This window comes from Anser anser (assembly GCF_964211835.1).
Source record: "Anser anser genome assembly, chromosome: 1".
In the NCBI taxonomy this organism is placed as follows: Eukaryota; Metazoa; Chordata; class Aves; order Anseriformes; family Anatidae; genus Anser; species Anser anser.
In genome coordinates, this window is record NC_139720.1 from 201,449,497 (window position 1) to 201,467,593 (window position 18,097).

At 38.2% G+C, this 18,097-nt stretch overlaps 1 protein-coding gene across 3 annotated transcripts in view; it reads left to right on the plus strand.

Moving 5' to 3' along the window:
• The window catches only part of SLC36A4 (solute carrier family 36 member 4), an 84,266-nt gene extending 67,621 nt beyond the window's left edge, over positions 1-16,645 (plus strand). For all 3 annotated transcript variants that reach the window (XM_083816371.1, XM_083816372.1, XM_083816373.1), the window contains one exon: positions 12,464-16,645. In XM_083816371.1, coding sequence (XP_083672497.1) covers positions 12,464-12,765 — 302 coding nt within the window. In that variant the 3' untranslated portion in view covers positions 12,766-16,645. The remainder of the gene's footprint in view (positions 1-12,463) is intronic.
• The last annotated feature ends 1,452 nt before the right edge of the window (positions 16,646-18,097 follow it).

The following is an 18,097-nucleotide window of genomic DNA, read 5'->3' on the forward strand; positions in this document are numbered from 1 at the left end:
GAGCATTTAAAATTTGAATAGCAAAATACCACATTTAATAAATACTGAATTAAAAAAATAATCAGAAATTGATTGTCAATCTCTTAAAATGAGCCCCAGCATGACATCTGTTGCTAAGGATGGGGTGGTTTTAGCATGACAGTTGCAACTAGCAGGAGGTCCTGAATGCAGACTTCTAATGAGAAAAGCCCTTTATTTTCAAAATAATTTCCTAATTTAGAGATAAGGAAAAAGCATTTATATGCCAAAAGTGTGGAGTTTTTCTTTCAAACTTCCAGAAATTATAGGCAGATAGAAGGTAAGCCTTTGAAGACTGTAAAAGATACAGGTAGCAACAGTGTATCTTGAAAATATTTGAGAGCTTTTTCACTTTGTATTGAAAACAATTAGCAATAAAGAAAATACTCAAGGCCATCAAACTACAGCTTTTCTGCCACTTTGTGTACTGGCATCCTAGTGCTGCTTTTTCTTTTCACTAAAAGTGAAACATTGCTTTGAATTCTTTGCTTTCAAATTATTTCTTAAATTTTTTTTCATAGTTGGAATTAGTCACTCCAGGCATCTTCTTTGCTGGTGCTTCAAATAAGCATAAAAGCTAAAATATTAATGGTGCCTCAATGTTATTCATGATTAGTGGCTTGATAAGCTGATCCTCGCAACAGGCTTTCAAATGTCTTTCTAATGTTTTTTAAAGGTTTGGAGAGGAAATGGCTTGGTGGTGGTAGTTTGTTGTTTCTTCTGAACTGCTGTAGGTCAAAATTAGCAGTTGTATAAGTTTTATTTGTTTCATTTCCTCTGCCCCCACCATGTACAATGAGAAGCAAAATTAACTTTGAGTCTTGAGATCCATATGGAACCGTATGAGAACGAAATCCTCCGTGGCTTAATTATAATGTCTTCAGTAGCCTGCAGGAGATTTAGGACTTTGAAGATCTGTTGTCATAATTAAGTTGTATTGCTTTAACACATCAGAGTAACCAGCATGAAACTACTGTTTGTTAATAAAATTATGAAAAAATGTATAGCATGTTTTAACCTACTACATCCCTGTGGTGTTACTTTTTCACATGAATATTTTATTTTCGTTTTACATGATTTTCCTTTCTCTAACTTACTGAAATATTGCAGCTCACTCTGAAAAGGAAGATGCTCATGAGTGACTGTATGATCTGCTCATGTGGATGTACTTGATAAATTCATGCCATAAATGGAAGGGATGGATAAGACTTTGTCATTTAATTAACTGGTTGAAGCTGTGCTCCAAGTACTGTGCCATGACTGAGGAAAGGGCATACTCATTATGCTTTTCAGGCAGAGGAATGTTCATCTTAATAACAATATACAATATAAGAAAACGATGAAAAATATCTTTGATAGAAGGAGGATTATGAAGTTCAGTGTGTTATCTGTAGTGAATAGTTAGGGGACTTCTAGTGGTTAGAGCTTTGATCATCAAAAACAGATACCAAGTGTTACTTGTCTTTAAGCTGAAATCACACTAATTCATATTAGAATATTGGAAAATGCAAATTTTCATTGACGAGGGTAATTGAGCTGGCTCACCTGTGCAGGCAGCACATCCTCTCAGCAGGGATAGCGTTCAGCTCTGTGTGAGCCTCTTAAGTTCTCGCTGAATCAAGTATAGGTGCTCACACACACAGTTTTGCATGAATGAGTGTGTAGAGTAATTCCATTTGTGCTGCATCTGCCAGTGCCATGTCAGCATCCAACACGCAGCCTCGGACGTCAGGGGACTCACCTGGGAAATCACTTCGATTTTATGCCCTTTGTATTTCATATTTTCATGACACGTATAAAAAGAAGGAAGATGATACTTCTTTCTCAGTCTGGCTTGATGATTGTCAGTCTCCTGGGGTATGGGAGCTGGCAAGCTTGACTTCTCTGAGACGTGGATATTGTGCTGGACTCAGCAATATAGGAAAACGTTAAGCACTATCAAAATAGATCTTTCTTTCAGAGTCTGGAAAGGGCATAAACATGGAGATGACTGAATTCAGGATCCCAAATCCCCATGAGAAACCAGATTGTAGGTGCTCAGGTCAGTTACACGTGTGGCTGCGTGTGGCAGAACACCAGCTCCTCTTTTGGGATTTTGTCCCAGCTTGCCAGGACTTCACAATGAGCGGTGCTGTCCCTTGGTATCACCATCACACAACTTTTGGGTAACAGTACTTCACGCGATGAAAAACAAAGTCCTATTGTCCTTAATCATCTGTTTATTTCTTCATTATGCAACTAAGTAAAAACATGCTACCAGATTTTAAGTTTATTTAATTATTTCATCTGAAATTTTGCTTCCTTTTGATGCCTATTTTTTGAGAACAAAAGGAAGATTGACCCAACAGTAACAGGTGGGGAAAAATAATTTATTATTTTTTTTTTCCCCTGTGGGAAGTTAGATAATGATTAGACATCAGTACCATGCTTAACTCTCATCTCGGATAAGCTATAACTGAAGGCATGCTCGCTAGACTTCCCAGGTTTTCACATCTTTATTTGGAATGCCACCAGCAGGCACCATTTCTACTTTGTGTAATTGATACTTTCAAGGATGATGGCAGCAGAGATTGCAATACCTGCAGATTAAAAGATGGCGTTGTAATACAGTAATATCTTAGTATTGCCTTTTATCCTGTGGGAGTCCATACTGCTTTACAAAGCGTATTTACTCACAGCTGTTTCATTGTCCACATAAAAGCATTACAAGAGCATTATGGTACAGTTTGGAAAATACAATCCCTAAAATCAAATGCAAAGCATCTGAGGATAGCCAAGAGAGGTGTCTGATTCACGTAACAGGAGCTCAGTTCCTCATATACCATGTAGGCACATGGACGAATACGAGTAATTCTCTTTGATATTAGAGTTCCAGGGGAGGTATTAAAGCTCTAATAGCTACTGCAGTGATATTAAAGTTTATTACTTTCATATTGTTTTTTATCTGTCACTGTCAGGGTGCCTTACAAAGGAGCTCACTATTCTTATTGCCATCCTGCAGATAAGGAAGCTGAGCATGAGAGGGGAAGGGGTATGCCCAAAGCTACTAAACAGACCTGTGCAAGTGAAATATGCTAAAAACAAGTTTGCTAAGCACAGATTTAAAGCTTTATTTCTAGGGCTACAGTGCCTTCCTTTTTGCTTATGGAGACACAAAATTCCAGGAGGTACAATCCCAAGCCATGGGGGATTTAGAAGCTGTTTGAGAGATTATGTTCTGGTACTTTTATAGCATTGAAAATCACTTTCATTGACCATTTCTTTAGACCAGTTGCATTCCTTGTCTCCTCAGAGACTAAGAGAATATTCATTTTCCTGTCTAGGTGCTTTCTGGTTCTTTGCTGTCTTTTCAGATAACAGAGCACCAAACAAGCCCTTATTTCTGAACAACCCGACCATATCTTATGCAGATCTGTCACATCACTGGCTCTTACAAGTACCTTCTTCAGGAAGGATATTTAACTCATCACGGGACAATTTATGGCAGAAGGGACAATAAGGAAATTAGGGATGGTTTAAATTTTAAACCTAAAAAAAAAATTCTCATTTAAACAATCTTTTTTTTGACAAACATGATACTGTTTTTGAAACCTGCACTATTTCTTAAATGAATAAATGATAAAGGAACAGTTATCTTGAATACTGTTGCTTAGCTTAGGACCAATTCTACCCCAATATAAATTCTGTAGAATTTGTCATTAAAGTAAAATGGGATTTTTTTCATCAGCCGTAGTGAACTTATATTTTTCCCTATTTTTCTTAAGTTCCAAACCTGAGTTAATGGATAATTTTCTTTGAAAAGTTGTGGCATTTAACAGCCACAACACATGTTTTTCATAAGAAATGATGGAAGTTGCCATAAAAAGAAATAATTCAGTATTAAAATGTTGTGTTGATGCATTCAATTCACTTTCACGAAATATACAGCTAAAGGAAAATACATTTTTTTGGAAAAATGTAGATAACGAGAACGTTACGCTTCTGTGACCTTGCTGCTTGTTTGTTTCCAAGTGTAAATAAAGTGGTCCAGTTACAGGATAGGTGTATGTATTTAAGGTGCATTTAAGTAATATAACTGAATATTTTCAGAGTAACCCCTTAGATTTTTTAATGAAATTAAATACTTGATATTCACTTTCATGCAAATAATTAAGTGAATATAGACTTCAAAAGAAATTACCTAAATTAAGATGACATAGCAATGATATTGTACCTGTTAGCTGTTTGTCACATGATAGGTCATTGTCATTGTTAGTTTAGTAGGCATTTTCTTCTTAGATACTGATGATACTGTGAAAAAATGGATGAGTTTCTGTGCCTGGCTTTTGAAGTAAATCAGAAGAGATAATTTTGTGAGAAAGACAGTGGCTATTAAAGTGGAATGTTGATAATTAACATATTCAAAGATTTATATATATATATTTATCTTTTATTTAGTAGGAAACATTCTATCTTTTTGTATTCTTCTGTTTTAATGCTAGAATTTCTATCTGTGAAATTTTGAACTGAGGAAATACAATTACTTAAAAGGTCAGTAGTCCTGAATTAGACACTGATTATTAAAAAGCAAACAAACAAAAACAGCGAAGAAACCACAAAACAAAACAACGAAGCAGACACACAGAACATGTGGAAACTCTGTTTGTTTGTTTTCTGTTCTGATGATGGTAACTGGAATATGCTGAAGATAGGGGAGGGAGGAATCATAAAAAAAATCCAAAAGAAGCAACAAATCTTGGGAAGTTATAAATGCTGATAGGTTACTCTGATGCCAGTGCATTTCTTAAGGGTCATGTGTCCAAGGCTTCCGACGTCTGTGAAGAGTAACGTTTGTATTTCCATGGAGAAAGGAATAATTATATTCCTAAATGCATATGAAATAGTTCTAGGTTAGACTTTTGTTACTGCGATTTTCTATTCAGGTCCTAACAGATCGTGCCGTTTTCTTGAAGAAATTTCTAACTATTACTAAATATGAGTCACTTAAGGCAGCTATCTGGAAACTTATCGTGAAACAGAAATGAAGCTTACCTCTCTTTACATGACAAAACTATACAGCTTTGCACAGCCTCTGTGCCGGAAGGGCAGAGTCTGGGAACAGCAAACTCCTTTTGCCTTACTAAGATCAGGAACCTGTGGTGGTCCTTTGTGCAGTCCCTTACCTGTTGGAGGTTTGAATATATGAATTAGCTGCATGTGCAGTGAGAAGAGATGTATTGTAAGGCCCTTAACATGCAGGTGTACTGCTCTGGCCATGCCTGTGCAGGGATTGCTTGATTCAGAGGTGTTTGCTCAAACACAGCAGTGCCAGTTGGCCAGTTTTACAATGGGTAGGTGATCAGAGTGTAAGGTGATGATAATTTTGATTTTTCTTTGAATTACCATTGTATTATTATTGAAAATCCTACTGGGAACTCCAAATGAGACCATAAAGGTGTAATTCATCTCACCAAACCTCAACCATCTGAAATTCAGGTACCAGATCCAACTACCTTCAAGCATCTGGTCATCCTTCCTTAACTCTGGAGGAGGACAGAGCTGCAGGCACACGGCCATGCCTGGTCTGGGGACAGCTATACATTTGGCAGCCAGGTTTCCCCACATGATGAAGCAAGCTGTTCTCTGAACTTCACCTTGTGAGGTGAAATGCCAACAAATTAAGATTAAAAACATCTGTAGACGACTGCATTATGGCCTGCAAGCCATAATTTAGTACTTCATCTGCCTAAGCCTGTGATCACAGTGAGATGAACCTGCACGTGGTTCTCTCTGTGAGGCCGGGGCATTTGGCAGCTTGGTCTTTCTATATCCTCATCCATCAACACAGCAGGCTGTAACTGGCTTTTGCCTGCAATGCCAGCTGTTGCAAAGCATTGTTTTGAAAATACATTGGTCAGTATGATGGTTGTCTTTTTATGGCCACAATTTCTGAATTTAGTTTTAATATGTGGCAGTGAATTCACAAGCTATTTATTTGCATGTCAGGAATAATACAGTGCACTCATGCACAGTGGCTATTGATTGTACCAAAACAAATCTCAGTTTTCATACCCCCAAAATAAGCAGGCAAATTTGGATACTTAAAAACAACATGAAAATCCGATCATTTGCTTCATTACTGCAGCACCGCTGACATCCACAGCACTATGTGAACACATTTTCTTTCCTGTGGAAATCAGCTGAAGTGATATAACAATTCCACAGAAGCTCTACATGAGGAAAGACAGCCGTGTCCATTCCCATGATGTCATTCCCAAATCCTACTCAGTGTCAGAGGTTACCACAAAGAACTGTATTTCATGAAAGTTTTAAGGGTTTGATCTAGAGTTTTAGTCTGTATTGGAATGGAACAGATACCTCTGAAGCTGGGGGGAAGGAGAAAGAAAAAAGAGGAGAGTGAACGTTTTCTGCCTGAGATCTCTGTGATCTCTTTTGCCATCCTTAGTACGAACTCCTCATTCAGCCTTTCTGGACATACTTTCTGGCATCGTATGTGTTTGGTCTCACACGTGTCCTGTTATCATCACTGAAAACTGGGTTCTGAAGACAGGTATCAGAAACTTGAAAGCAAATACCAGCTTTTGCTCAGTTCATATAGTAATCAGGAGGTATATAGTGAATTTTTTATTTCCAAGGGTGAAGGCAAGAAAAGCTGCTTTTTATGCAAAAAGACTTTAACTTCCCAGGTCTTGTTTTTGGCATGAGACGGCAAAGTAGCCATGTGTCACAGCCCATCTGCGGGGAGGGGGGCAGTGACCCCGATTCACAAATCCCCTTGATATATACATAGTGTAGCCAAGGAAAAAAATGGGGAATATAGAGTGATTGATGGCAGTGAGGGGAGGGAAATACAACTTTCCAGCACCACTGGAAGCAGCATGAGTGATTCTTCAAGGCTTTGCTGCTGCTCCCAACTCTCTTCTTTACCTCTGCTTCCCATGACAAAAACATGTCTTGTCCTTGAATGAGCAACATTCATTTTTGCTTGCGCTGCTGGGAGCCCTTCAGCTGTCTCAGAGTAGCAATTTATTTTAAGAGACTGAAGTAGAGGGGACAGTTTAATAGCAAATTTATTTCTAGTGGATCTATAAGATCAGATGCCTGAAAGAGACTGATCGGCAGTGGGAGCAGTGTCAGTACTGTAATTGTATCAGATCATCCATTTGGAGCTCAATATTGGTATTCTGCTGCATACTTTACACTCATTTGTTGAATCTAGCTGCACATTATACTTGCTTAAATTGTTGTGCTAAAGTACATCTGAAGAGATTTGTAAGTACCAGTAGCAAAGCTGAACTAAATTTACTGCAGAGACCAATGAATAAATGCAACATCTCAGATCTAGCAGTCTAGCCAGGTGTCGTTTGTGAGCCCACGGGTTATTCTTCACTGAACATTGAAATACCTTTGCAGATAATTCAGTGTGCTGTGCCAAGCACCTCTGCACGTTAGCTTCAGGAAGGCCGCTTGGTGTTGCAGTTCCATGCGAACTGCAGCACGAGGGATTTCGTAGGGCCTCACGGCCTGGTTTGCCTTCCATGCTGGCATCCAAAAGGGGTGCTCAAGTGAAAACATAAACTTTGAAGATCTGATGAAGGGCAGACATTACCCCTGTGTGAACGGGGTGAGGAGGCTGAGAAATGTATTTACTACTACTTTGGCATTTTACTAGGTGTAAGCAAGTTGCTCTAAGTGGTCCTAAGGAAGTGAGTCAGGGGAAGAATTGCCTTATAGACACATCGCTGCCACTCCTCCCCTGCCCCTGTAAATCTATGCCTCCTCCTGCATGTGATTGTTGTGACACTAAATTTTGCTTAAAATTGCTTGCAGGTCCTGGAAACTGCAGTTATCTCCGATATCATTCTTTAAGCTTCTTTCTGCATAAGGAATAAAGAGAATATAAGTTACTACGCTCTTGTAAACAGCTTTGAAGCCTGTGCTGCAAAGTGCTCTAAAAGATGAATTCCGCACCTCTGAGATATGAATGTGGAGGGCTGGGGGAAGGAATAGAGCCCCTGGAATGGAGCAGGTGGTTAGGGCTCTGCTCTTTGCCAAGACAGTGTCCTTTATTACCTCTCGTTGTGAAGGGCACGGTTATTCAACCCATCCTCTGTTGGATGACTCTAGGGCTTCCAAGTAGCATGAGGAAAGCAATCATAAACAGGGAATTGTAGTGAGAGGGCAAATGGAAGGTTAGATGAGAAGGACCTTCTCATTAGGGATAATGATCGTGTTTTTCACTCTACAGGGACCAAAGCCCAACCACACGATGTGTGTGGTTCTCCTGCACGTGAGCTGCCTCCTTTTTTCTCTCCAGTGTGAAAATAGAATTTGACACTTTGTAGTACAACTACAATTCATTTTCTCCTTTGTTTTGTTTCATTTTGGTTTTGAGATTGAACTGCTGTTTAGAAGCATGCATTTAAAGAACTTGTGTTAAGAAAATGATTTTGGTGAAAATGCAATCAACGTTTTTAAAAAAATCATTTTCTGTATGCCTCATAGTCTTTTGATGTCTCAAAGAACAGCTAAAACAAAGAGCACCTCAAACTCTATGTTAATTAGCTTTTTTAGCCAGAAAAAAAAAAAAATTCTAATTCACAATTATGTAATACCAGGATCTTTATCTAAATCCTTTTTTCTTAAACTTCACCCACCGATGTGTACATTTTTGCTAAGTGTGTGCAAAGCTCTGAAAATTATTCACAAAAGCTTTAATTATTTGCATTAGACAGTTTCTCTTCAGATTAATAACAGGTTTCTACTTGGTTTTGTGTTCCTTTGTATATACGTATCAAAATAGTTTCATTTCCATTGCGGAGCTCTCAAGGAAGGCATTCTTTATATGAGGGGGGAGCACAGGCTGGGATATTAAAATAGTAAGGAGGATTCAGGCTGGTATTTTAAAGTGCCATTTTGCCTGCAGACAGAATTCTTTGGCAGACATTTAATTGTAGGCATTTTTTTTCCTCCTGAAAGGGACTCATTCCTTGACATATCATAGGCAGCTATCTTGTTAAAAAACAGTTTTGTTTTATACTTTTAAGACAATTTATTTTTGGACAATTGTCCTGAAAATGTTATGTCAAGCACCCATTTCTAATATATCAATGCTCTTGGAAAAGCGGTAGTAAAGAGGTGGTGAAACTTTTTGTTCCCCACAGAGATCTCACTGAAATTAGTTCAGCATGCAAGTCTGGCTATTAGTATACTGATTCTGTAATGGGGAGAGAAATTAGTAAAAGAAGAAGTGCTTTAAAATGAACAGAATAAACTTAATGCTATCTTTCCACTGGCTTGATATGTCCCTTAAGAAAATAGAAACATTCTGCTATATTTCCCCTGGGTCCCCCAAAGCCCCAGCTGACACAAACGTGTTACTACATGATTGAGACAGGCTAGAGAATTTATTAATACTAGTTTTTGAGATTAGACAGCAGAGTTTAAAGTAGAAGTAATGTGTTAAAATCCTTTATATCTTTGTGAGATGCTGTGTTCGTATGGCTCTTGCTCTTTCATTAGAGCTTTCTTTCATTCAACATTTTAACTGTTGGCCAAAACCCAAGTCTGACATTAATATTGTAGGGCTTCTGTTTTCAGTTGGGATTCCCAGAGCTTCCAAACCAGAAAGTTTCATGACTGTTGATAAATGTTCAGAATTTCTTCTTGACTTGGTATTTTGAAACCTATGTATGGCTGGGAAAATCAGGCTCTGTGCCTGTCGAAATGCCCCTTGTATACTTCTCCTGGAAACTGGGAGAAGAAACTGGCCCCATTCTTAACTGTTGAGGACATTCTTTGGTAGATAATAAATAGGACTTGCATTTCCCTTGGATTGTTAGAGAATACATAGGACCTTGAAACATGTTTCCAAACTTCCTCCCACAGCAATACCCAGATTCATACAAATACATATAAGTCAAACATTTGACAAGATCCAAACCAACACACAACATTTTGCTTTCCATAATCTGAAGCAATTATAAACTGTAGTTTGTCTTTTTTTCCAGTTAAAAAGTATGAAAAATATTCTCATTATTTGTAATAAAGTAGAATGTTTCAAAGCAAACAACTATAAATTAATCAGTACCTTCTGAATTCTGGACACATGTAGACGTCAAAGAGGTCTATTACAAAAATTGAAAATCTATGCTTGATGAATACACCAGCAACTCAAATTTGCAAGATAATAAATGTGTAGCCCTCCCCTATGCCTCAGAAGATCACATTAAGCATATTCATTAGCTGAGAGTCATTGCAAATGTACTTCAACTGCAGTTTTCAGTTACTTACCTGTTGTGCTTTGCTGTGCAAGTATCGGTGCAGCAGAGTGATGGCCTGAGCAGAATTATGGCCACAAAAGTTATAGAGGTGGGTATTGTGTTAACTTTGATGTAATTCCTTTGTCATTCTATTCAGCTTTGTCCTAGATAATGTGTAAACATTTGATGTTTCCAGTCTGTTAGTGTCATACTCATGCAGTGGAAGAAACTGTTTGTCATTGAGTAGGTCTATCATAACAGTGGGATTAAAATTTTGGCTCATCAATTTTTGAGTGTCATGGTGTTCTTAAGGGTTCCCAAAGGATACCTCCGTCTCTACCCAAGCTTCCTCTGGCCTCATTGTGTCTCTCATATCTCTGTGGAATCACAAAGAGTTCATGAACTACAGTCATGGCAAACAATAACAAGTTAACAGTGTTTTCTTGCCAGATCTGTGCATTATGTAGTTCTTTCAAATAGGATGGGTTGGAGAATCCTTTATCCCTCTGTGGTCTTGTACCTTCAGCCATACCTCTTTTTTATGTGGTATCTCTGTAGCAAGGGTTTTTATTAAAATGTGTAGCAAATGGTGGCTTGTGCCACAATGCCTTGTGGCAGCTACCTGGTAGCAGCAGGTAGCTGTTGTGCTGTGCAAGTGAATTTGATTATATCTTCACCAGACAGGACTGAACTCCTTCGGCTCATGGTCATTTCAAAATTGGAAGTGCAGAGAAGTTTGGTACAGCAAAGGAAGAGCTCTTAGCAAAATAGGTGGGATGATGAGTTGTACCACATCGGGAGCCAAAATATTTGCTACTGCACTGCGGTACGGGCATTTGCTAAACCGTGTTTCTGTTTTCACGAGCGTATTTGCCAGTGCAGATTTCCTCAAGTTGGATATTCTCAATGGAGAGCATTAGCAATAACATAATTTGGCTATGTTGCCTTTCATAATCAGATTTGTCAGAATTTGAGGCAGTCAGTGGCAATCGGCCCCCAGCAAAGATGTTCTGCAAATGGAAAATTCAGCCTGAGAAATTATGAAGCCAATACACACTTTCTAGTTTTCATCCTTGCGTGTTATGTGAGGATTTCCTTCCTGCTTAGGCCATTTGCTTATCACCATAAATGTTATTTCCAAAATATTTAGTTAGTGGAGGAGTTGCTCTAAAGCCAAACATGTTTTTGGTATGGCTTAAGAGTCAAGAAAGGAAGGTACGGAAGAACCAAAATATATTATATGCTAATTTTGGTATTCTGGTGTTTACAGCAGTTTTCCCCATTCCCTTTCTTTCCAATTGCTTCCTTCTCTCGATCATACTGGGGTCTGTGCTCAGCTGGCCTTTGAAATCTATTTTCTAACAGAGAAATGAAAACGTTACATGACTCACTGGCATATCTAAGTTAATACTAGGGTGTCTTGCCCAGGGTTGCCAGCCAAAGGGGTTAAAACCAGAAGTGGTTCTGCTCCTCCTGTAAGGATGGGCTGTTTCCAAGAAGGGTCTGGCTTCAGGAGGTGAGGCTGGCCATGCCGTGCCACCAGGCTTAGTGGGCCTTGTTTTCAGACTTGTATCTTGGCAGAACTAAGTTCTCATTCAGCTAACCAACTAGTACAGTGACATTTCTTACATTGAATGCAATTGTATAGACCAAGAGTTTTCCAGAGACAAGTCTGTAGATAAGTGATGGAAATGTTTGAGGCTGCCGAGTGGCCAGTAGGTTTTGTGTCCATTTTGAAGACCTGTATGTCATTTCGTGTTATTAATAGTGATGTATTTTTTATCAGTATCTCCTGAACAGCATTCACCATCTCCTTCCACCGTTCTGCCTGAACTTTATTCTTTTGGCTTACAAAAAAAACCATAAAAAAGTAAAAAATGTCTCTGTACAATTTCATATTTCTCTGTAATTAGTGGGCCAAGTTTATTTACCATGTAAGTACTAGAAAACTTTAACTTAGAGCTATGTCAGCTCATACAGAAATTAAAAATTAAAACTGGGTATCTCACATGGGCATGAAAATGTACCTTACTCACAAATAAATACATACATCTATGCAGTGTGTATAATCTATACCACTTGTATCTGGATAAATAGTGAATGATAAGTTATGTATTTGTCACAGTTTTGTTTTTCATGAGGATGTTGAATGTGCAGCCAATATTGCTCTTCTTGTGTTTTAGGTGCTGTAGCAGTTCTGATCCCTCGCCTGGACCTGGTGATTTCTTTCGTTGGAGCTGTCAGCAGCAGCACTCTGGCACTGATTCTGCCACCTCTGGTTGAAATCCTCACTTTCTACAAGGAAAACTTAAGTTTGTGGACGATATTCAAAGACCTTTTCATAGCTGTCATTGGAGTCGTTGGCTTTTTAACAGGGACGTATGTGACGGTTGAAGAAATCATTTACCCTGCATCCATGGTTTTAACTAACACAACTGAGAGCATCTCTGCTGATTTAAATGCTACAGACTTGGTGGTTGGCTAAAAGTAACAACCAGATGCCATGAACTATTTTGTTCCTTAACGAGAATCCAAGATGGATGGCAGACCTGCACGTGGGACAAATTACAGTGGATTTTAAGTGAATTCTTGAAAAATTGCATGCAGCCCTTTCTCACTCTGTTGTTTGTTCTTTCTCTCATTACTTCAGATCTGCTACCTGAATTAACCCCTTTGCTCTCAATCTTCTGTGCTCATCTAGTGAAAAACTGAATTGGTGTCAGGATTTAAAATACATACAATGATACAGGAAGGTAATACGATCTTAGATTATTTGCAAAACAGAGGAAGGATTTTCCTAAGGAAGTCAAGATGCTTTCCTCCTCAGAAAAGGTGGAAGTCAGTCCATCCATCATATCTCTACACAAAGTCTAGGCACTACTGTTTTCCCTCTTGCTCTGTTTTAAGGGCTCCTGTGGGAGTTCAGTGATGCACGGACCTTCTCTTGGCTGTCTCTAGTGGGATGCACCCCAGTGAACCAGAGACACTGGCTTTAGAAATGAAGACCTGTGTTTTTTATTTCCATTCTGGGGACTTTGATGTTTGCCTTGGAAAAACTTCCGGGTGGTTGCAGTTGTGTAGCTCTGGTCCCTGGGAGCTGGTTTGTCTGGAATCACGGTGCGTTGTGCAGAATGACAGGCACTCTTGCTCAGTCTTTTCACGTTGGCTCCAAGGGGAGCTCTTAAGCAACTGGAAGCACCAAACCCTCCTAGTACAGGCTAGTGTAACAGACCACTTCAGTTGGTGGGTTACATGACAGTAAGCATAAAGGCACTTTTTCATGCTGACAGTCTGAACATTTAAGCTGAAAAATGTACAAGACTGACAGAGGGGCAAGGCTTAGAGGTAAAGACTGGATCCTTTATTAGAGCAAAAGAGAGCCAGGTAGGAGTGGTTTTGCCATCTTGCTTGATCTGTTACTATCTGTTTCTGTACCATGAGCTGCTCAGCATGGCCAGACCCTTGCTCCAGGGAAATGGCATCCATGGAGCTCTGCAGAGCCATAGGGGTAGGGCTGTCCCGAGCAGCTTCGGGTTTCATGATGGCAACTTCTGCTGGAGAAAGAAAAGGATGAAACATTACTTTCTAGAATGGAGCTTACGCCATACTTTCACACATATAAGCTGTGGGTTATCTGTGAAGAAACTTATAATTCACAGCACTGTAAGTTGCAGGGGGGCACAGAGGGTGTCTGCTTTGAAGCCTGTTTTCCCTAGAGTGCCCCACCTGCCTGCAGGCTGTCTGAAGGTGTGGATTGTCTCAGGACTTGCTTTCGATTACTGGTACTGTGTAGAGAGGTACAGCTTACATGAGATATAGGGCATACATGTGAAAATGATATTTTTTTAGCAAGTAATTATTTATCTCCTTTGGATTTTGAAGGAAATGTTACAAAATGTTGTTTATTAGAGCAATATTACTTTCTTTAATGAAGCAAAAAACATTCAACACCACAAAAGATAATATAAGTAGTTTATTTTTGTACATTTTGGTAACTGCTGCCCTAACCCATTTTTTACACTATTACTTTATCCTTAATTTCAACTGTACAAATGTATAAAATGGTATTTTTTCCTTTACATATTGCTATGTACATATTGCTAAGTCTGTAGACTAACTATATTTCTACTGGAGCATATAACAATTATTTTTGCATGCTTATGTTCTGCCTTAAATGGGATCTAACATGCCCTTTGCTAATTTTTGCTTCTTTTGTCCATTTTGGAAGGAAAAAAGAACATGTTGATAAGTTGGTAATTGGGTAGAAACGAGGTCTGTTCAGCAAGCCTGCGTGCTGAGTCCCCAGCCAGAATCCTGATTTTCAGGGCTCATATTTGACTTTTTGGCTCACACTGCAAAGATGATTTTCACTCCAAATGCCAAAGCTATATTTTTGGTCTTGTTTCCTAAAAACACTCTATATTTTGTAAAATAATAGAACTGTATTTATCATAGTCCTTTCTGTTATGAAGAAATTCCTTTTTCTAAGGAATATATTTAATTATAATGTTCCTCCAAGACATATGGTATGCCAAAACCTCTTTATTATATTCATACAAATGAAGATAAGAATATATATAATATTTTGGTTGCTTTCTGTATATTCCTCAGAAATTTACCCTTTGGTAATCTACCATTTTGCATTACAGTGCTAAAATAATATAGAGCTAGATATATCTATATTTATATTTTCTCTTCAGAATATTTCTCCAGTCATCTACCATGTGGTGACTGTATATGAGCACTTTCATCTCCACTGAAGGCATTTCTGATAGGGATTTGTTACAGCTTGTAGTTTGAACTGCGTGTCCTTGTTCAAGCAATAGTTCTGAGTAATGTTCTTATTTTTATTTTAGCGTGGACAAAGTTAAATACTTCACAGGCACTTTGAAGGGCTGAGTCTCAGCTGGTTTAATGCTACGGTATTAACCTGTTGTATGAAAGTGTCACTGAGGAGCAAACACAGGTAATTATCAGAGAGACAAAAGGTAACTTCAGCTTTTTGTCTTCAAGGCTTTTTAGTCTTTAAGCTGTTTTGAAACACATTGAAGATAAATGTTTCAGTCTGCTTGGTAATAAACCTGCTGTGTTCCTAAACCATACACTACACACTGATAGACTGTGTTTCTGTGCAACGTATTTCACTTGATACTAAATATTTCTACATGGAACATTTTTAATGGGACCAATAGGATTTAAATTAAAGCTATTTTTCCCGATTTGCATCTGTCTACCCACGTGTGTTTGGAAAATAAAGGATTGTCAAGTCCATTCATATCATCTGTTCTTCAGTGATTGTGTCCTAGTGAACACCTCTGAGAAAATCCTTCTGCCTGGGTGCAGAAGAAGTTGACCAGCTCAGAGTTTGGTGGTAATTTTTGACAGGTGCAAGGGAATAATGACGTGAAGATTTGCTGAGATGGGTCCCTATAGCATAGGTGAATGCAGCGGTTTTTTGAAATTCAGGCCACCTGTTTAGAAGCTTGATAGGTTTGAGGAATCTCATCTGAGCCATCAAACTTTGGATAAGCTGGCCCAAATACGAAGCCTTACAGATCTTACTACCATGTCTGACTGGGGAGCAGCCTGTCAAGGAGCAGATTTTCAGACAGATGTATTGCCATTGATTGACCAGGTATGAAGTAGTGTTTTTATGCAGTGGGTCACTGTTGCCATATTTAATGGTGTATCTTTTGCATCTTTAAAATGTTTATTAATATATTTTATACAATGTTGATTTTCTCCTACAGTGTAGGATTTTCGTTACTTTAACACTCATGCAGGGCTTTGTGTGGCCTGCTCTTTCAAATAGAAAGAGTGAGGAATCAGAATATCTTGCTCTGGATGCAACTAAAATGTCACTAATAGAACTAGAGAAGAACTACTACATCTGAATAATAAGAGTGTTCCTGTGAAACATTGCCAAAGATTTAAAAGATGGGAAATCTGACAGAAACCTCTTCTGAATAATAAGAGTGTTCAATCAGCTTTTAAAGTACTGTAATATAAAGTTCAAGTTAAGATGCAAGGGGTGAAACTCCAGATTTAATGGGTATGGTTTACATTAATATATATTTAATAAGGAAATGTACTTTAGCACAAGGTAAATTAAACTGAAGAATGTGATTGGCTTATGTTCTTGACAAGGAACAGAAAGCTATTGTATTTATATACTGAACATGCACTTATATTTTACAGCATGATATTGTTAACCATTTTAATGTAATCATTAGCTGCGCTATAAGTAACTGGATCATTTTCTTGTCTGTAACTGTTCATCTTCAAATATCGGGCGAGGAAGAGGGTGGGTTCACTTAATGTTCTGTAAATTAAATCTTCTGTATCAATAAAGACAACAATAATAATCCTCTGGTAACTCTTCCTGGATATCACCATGTTACATCACTAGAAGAAATAGCTGCTTTAATGCAAAATTTACCTTTGTTTTTATTTTGAAGTTATCCAAGGAAAGGCAAGCAATTGACATGGGACTGTCAGACATGCTCAAGAGGTGAAGGTTCATTGATAATAAATCTCACTTCAAAGTCATAGGGGCACTCCTTAATAATCCCACTTCCACTCCAAGGTTGTTCATGAAAGCACACTTAGCATCTTCATGTACGTTTCTGCATCTTTTCAGAAGCGCTTTAGTAAATGAGATAATTCCTAACTGGAGAAAGGCAGACAGGAGTTTCCACTGAAATTCTAGTTCACTTCTGAAAACTGCAAAGAAAAAGCCTTTTTTTTTAAAATTAAAAAAAAAAAAATAGGACAAACCCTTATCATACTTGGGTATGTACTTGGCCTTCACTGAAGTATTAACCTTGCTTAAGTATTGAGTTTTGGATAATTAGGTATGGAAGAGATCAATGTGAAAGTTCTGAACTTTCTAACCAAAATTGAAATTACTGGTTGGAAACAAAATCAGAAGTATAAGCTTTCGTGTGCTCTCCGATTGTCAGCCACAAATTTGCAGTTCTCATTTTGCAAATATACTTATGCTCCCCATTATAATACAAGGCATTTCAAAGGTGTGTTCAGTTAGGCATCCAGAATCATTCAACCTATTACCGACTTGCCTGAATAAACACAATTTAGACAGAAACTGTGTACAAATGTCCCTGGGAGTCATCCACCAAAAAATCCCCACAACTGTTTTATGAGTAAGACACCTAGAATATTCTGAAGCTCCCTTCACACCAGCAGAGAGACTGGAAAGATGGATTTCAGACTCCCTGCAGTGAGGAAGAATTTGAATCCCAGTTTCCCTAAAGGATAAGCAAAAGCAGACATATGCTCAAATTATCTCTTGGGTCTAGCTGTTAATGATGTGTATTTCTAGAAGCTGACTTTCAGCAACACTCCCACTTCTGAAAGTCCAGAACTTCAGTTCAGGACTAGTCAGAACTTTAGCCTGAGTTTTCGGTTAAGTTTTATAAGCACTTACAATAATTGTGTCTGTTTATTTCTTTAAAATATTGGCCCTAGATGACTAGTTATCAAGAACACTAAATTCCATTATTCTCCTCTAAGACGTGGAGAACAAGCAATTACTAAGAAATGCACATTACAGCCATAAACTCATATTTTGTATTATTTTGTATGTCTCAGATATGTGAGACAAAACCGCTGCTTCACAAGTGTAAAACATGAAGTGAATCCAAGAATGCAGATTTCCTTTTTCAAGATTTATTTATTAAGATGAAAATTAATATTTACTAAACGTAGTACATTGGAGGGAAGTTAAGGAATAAAATCATTTAATAATTTTCCTCTCTCTCCAGTTTGAAGCCCTAATCTTGCAATGAGCTTGATGC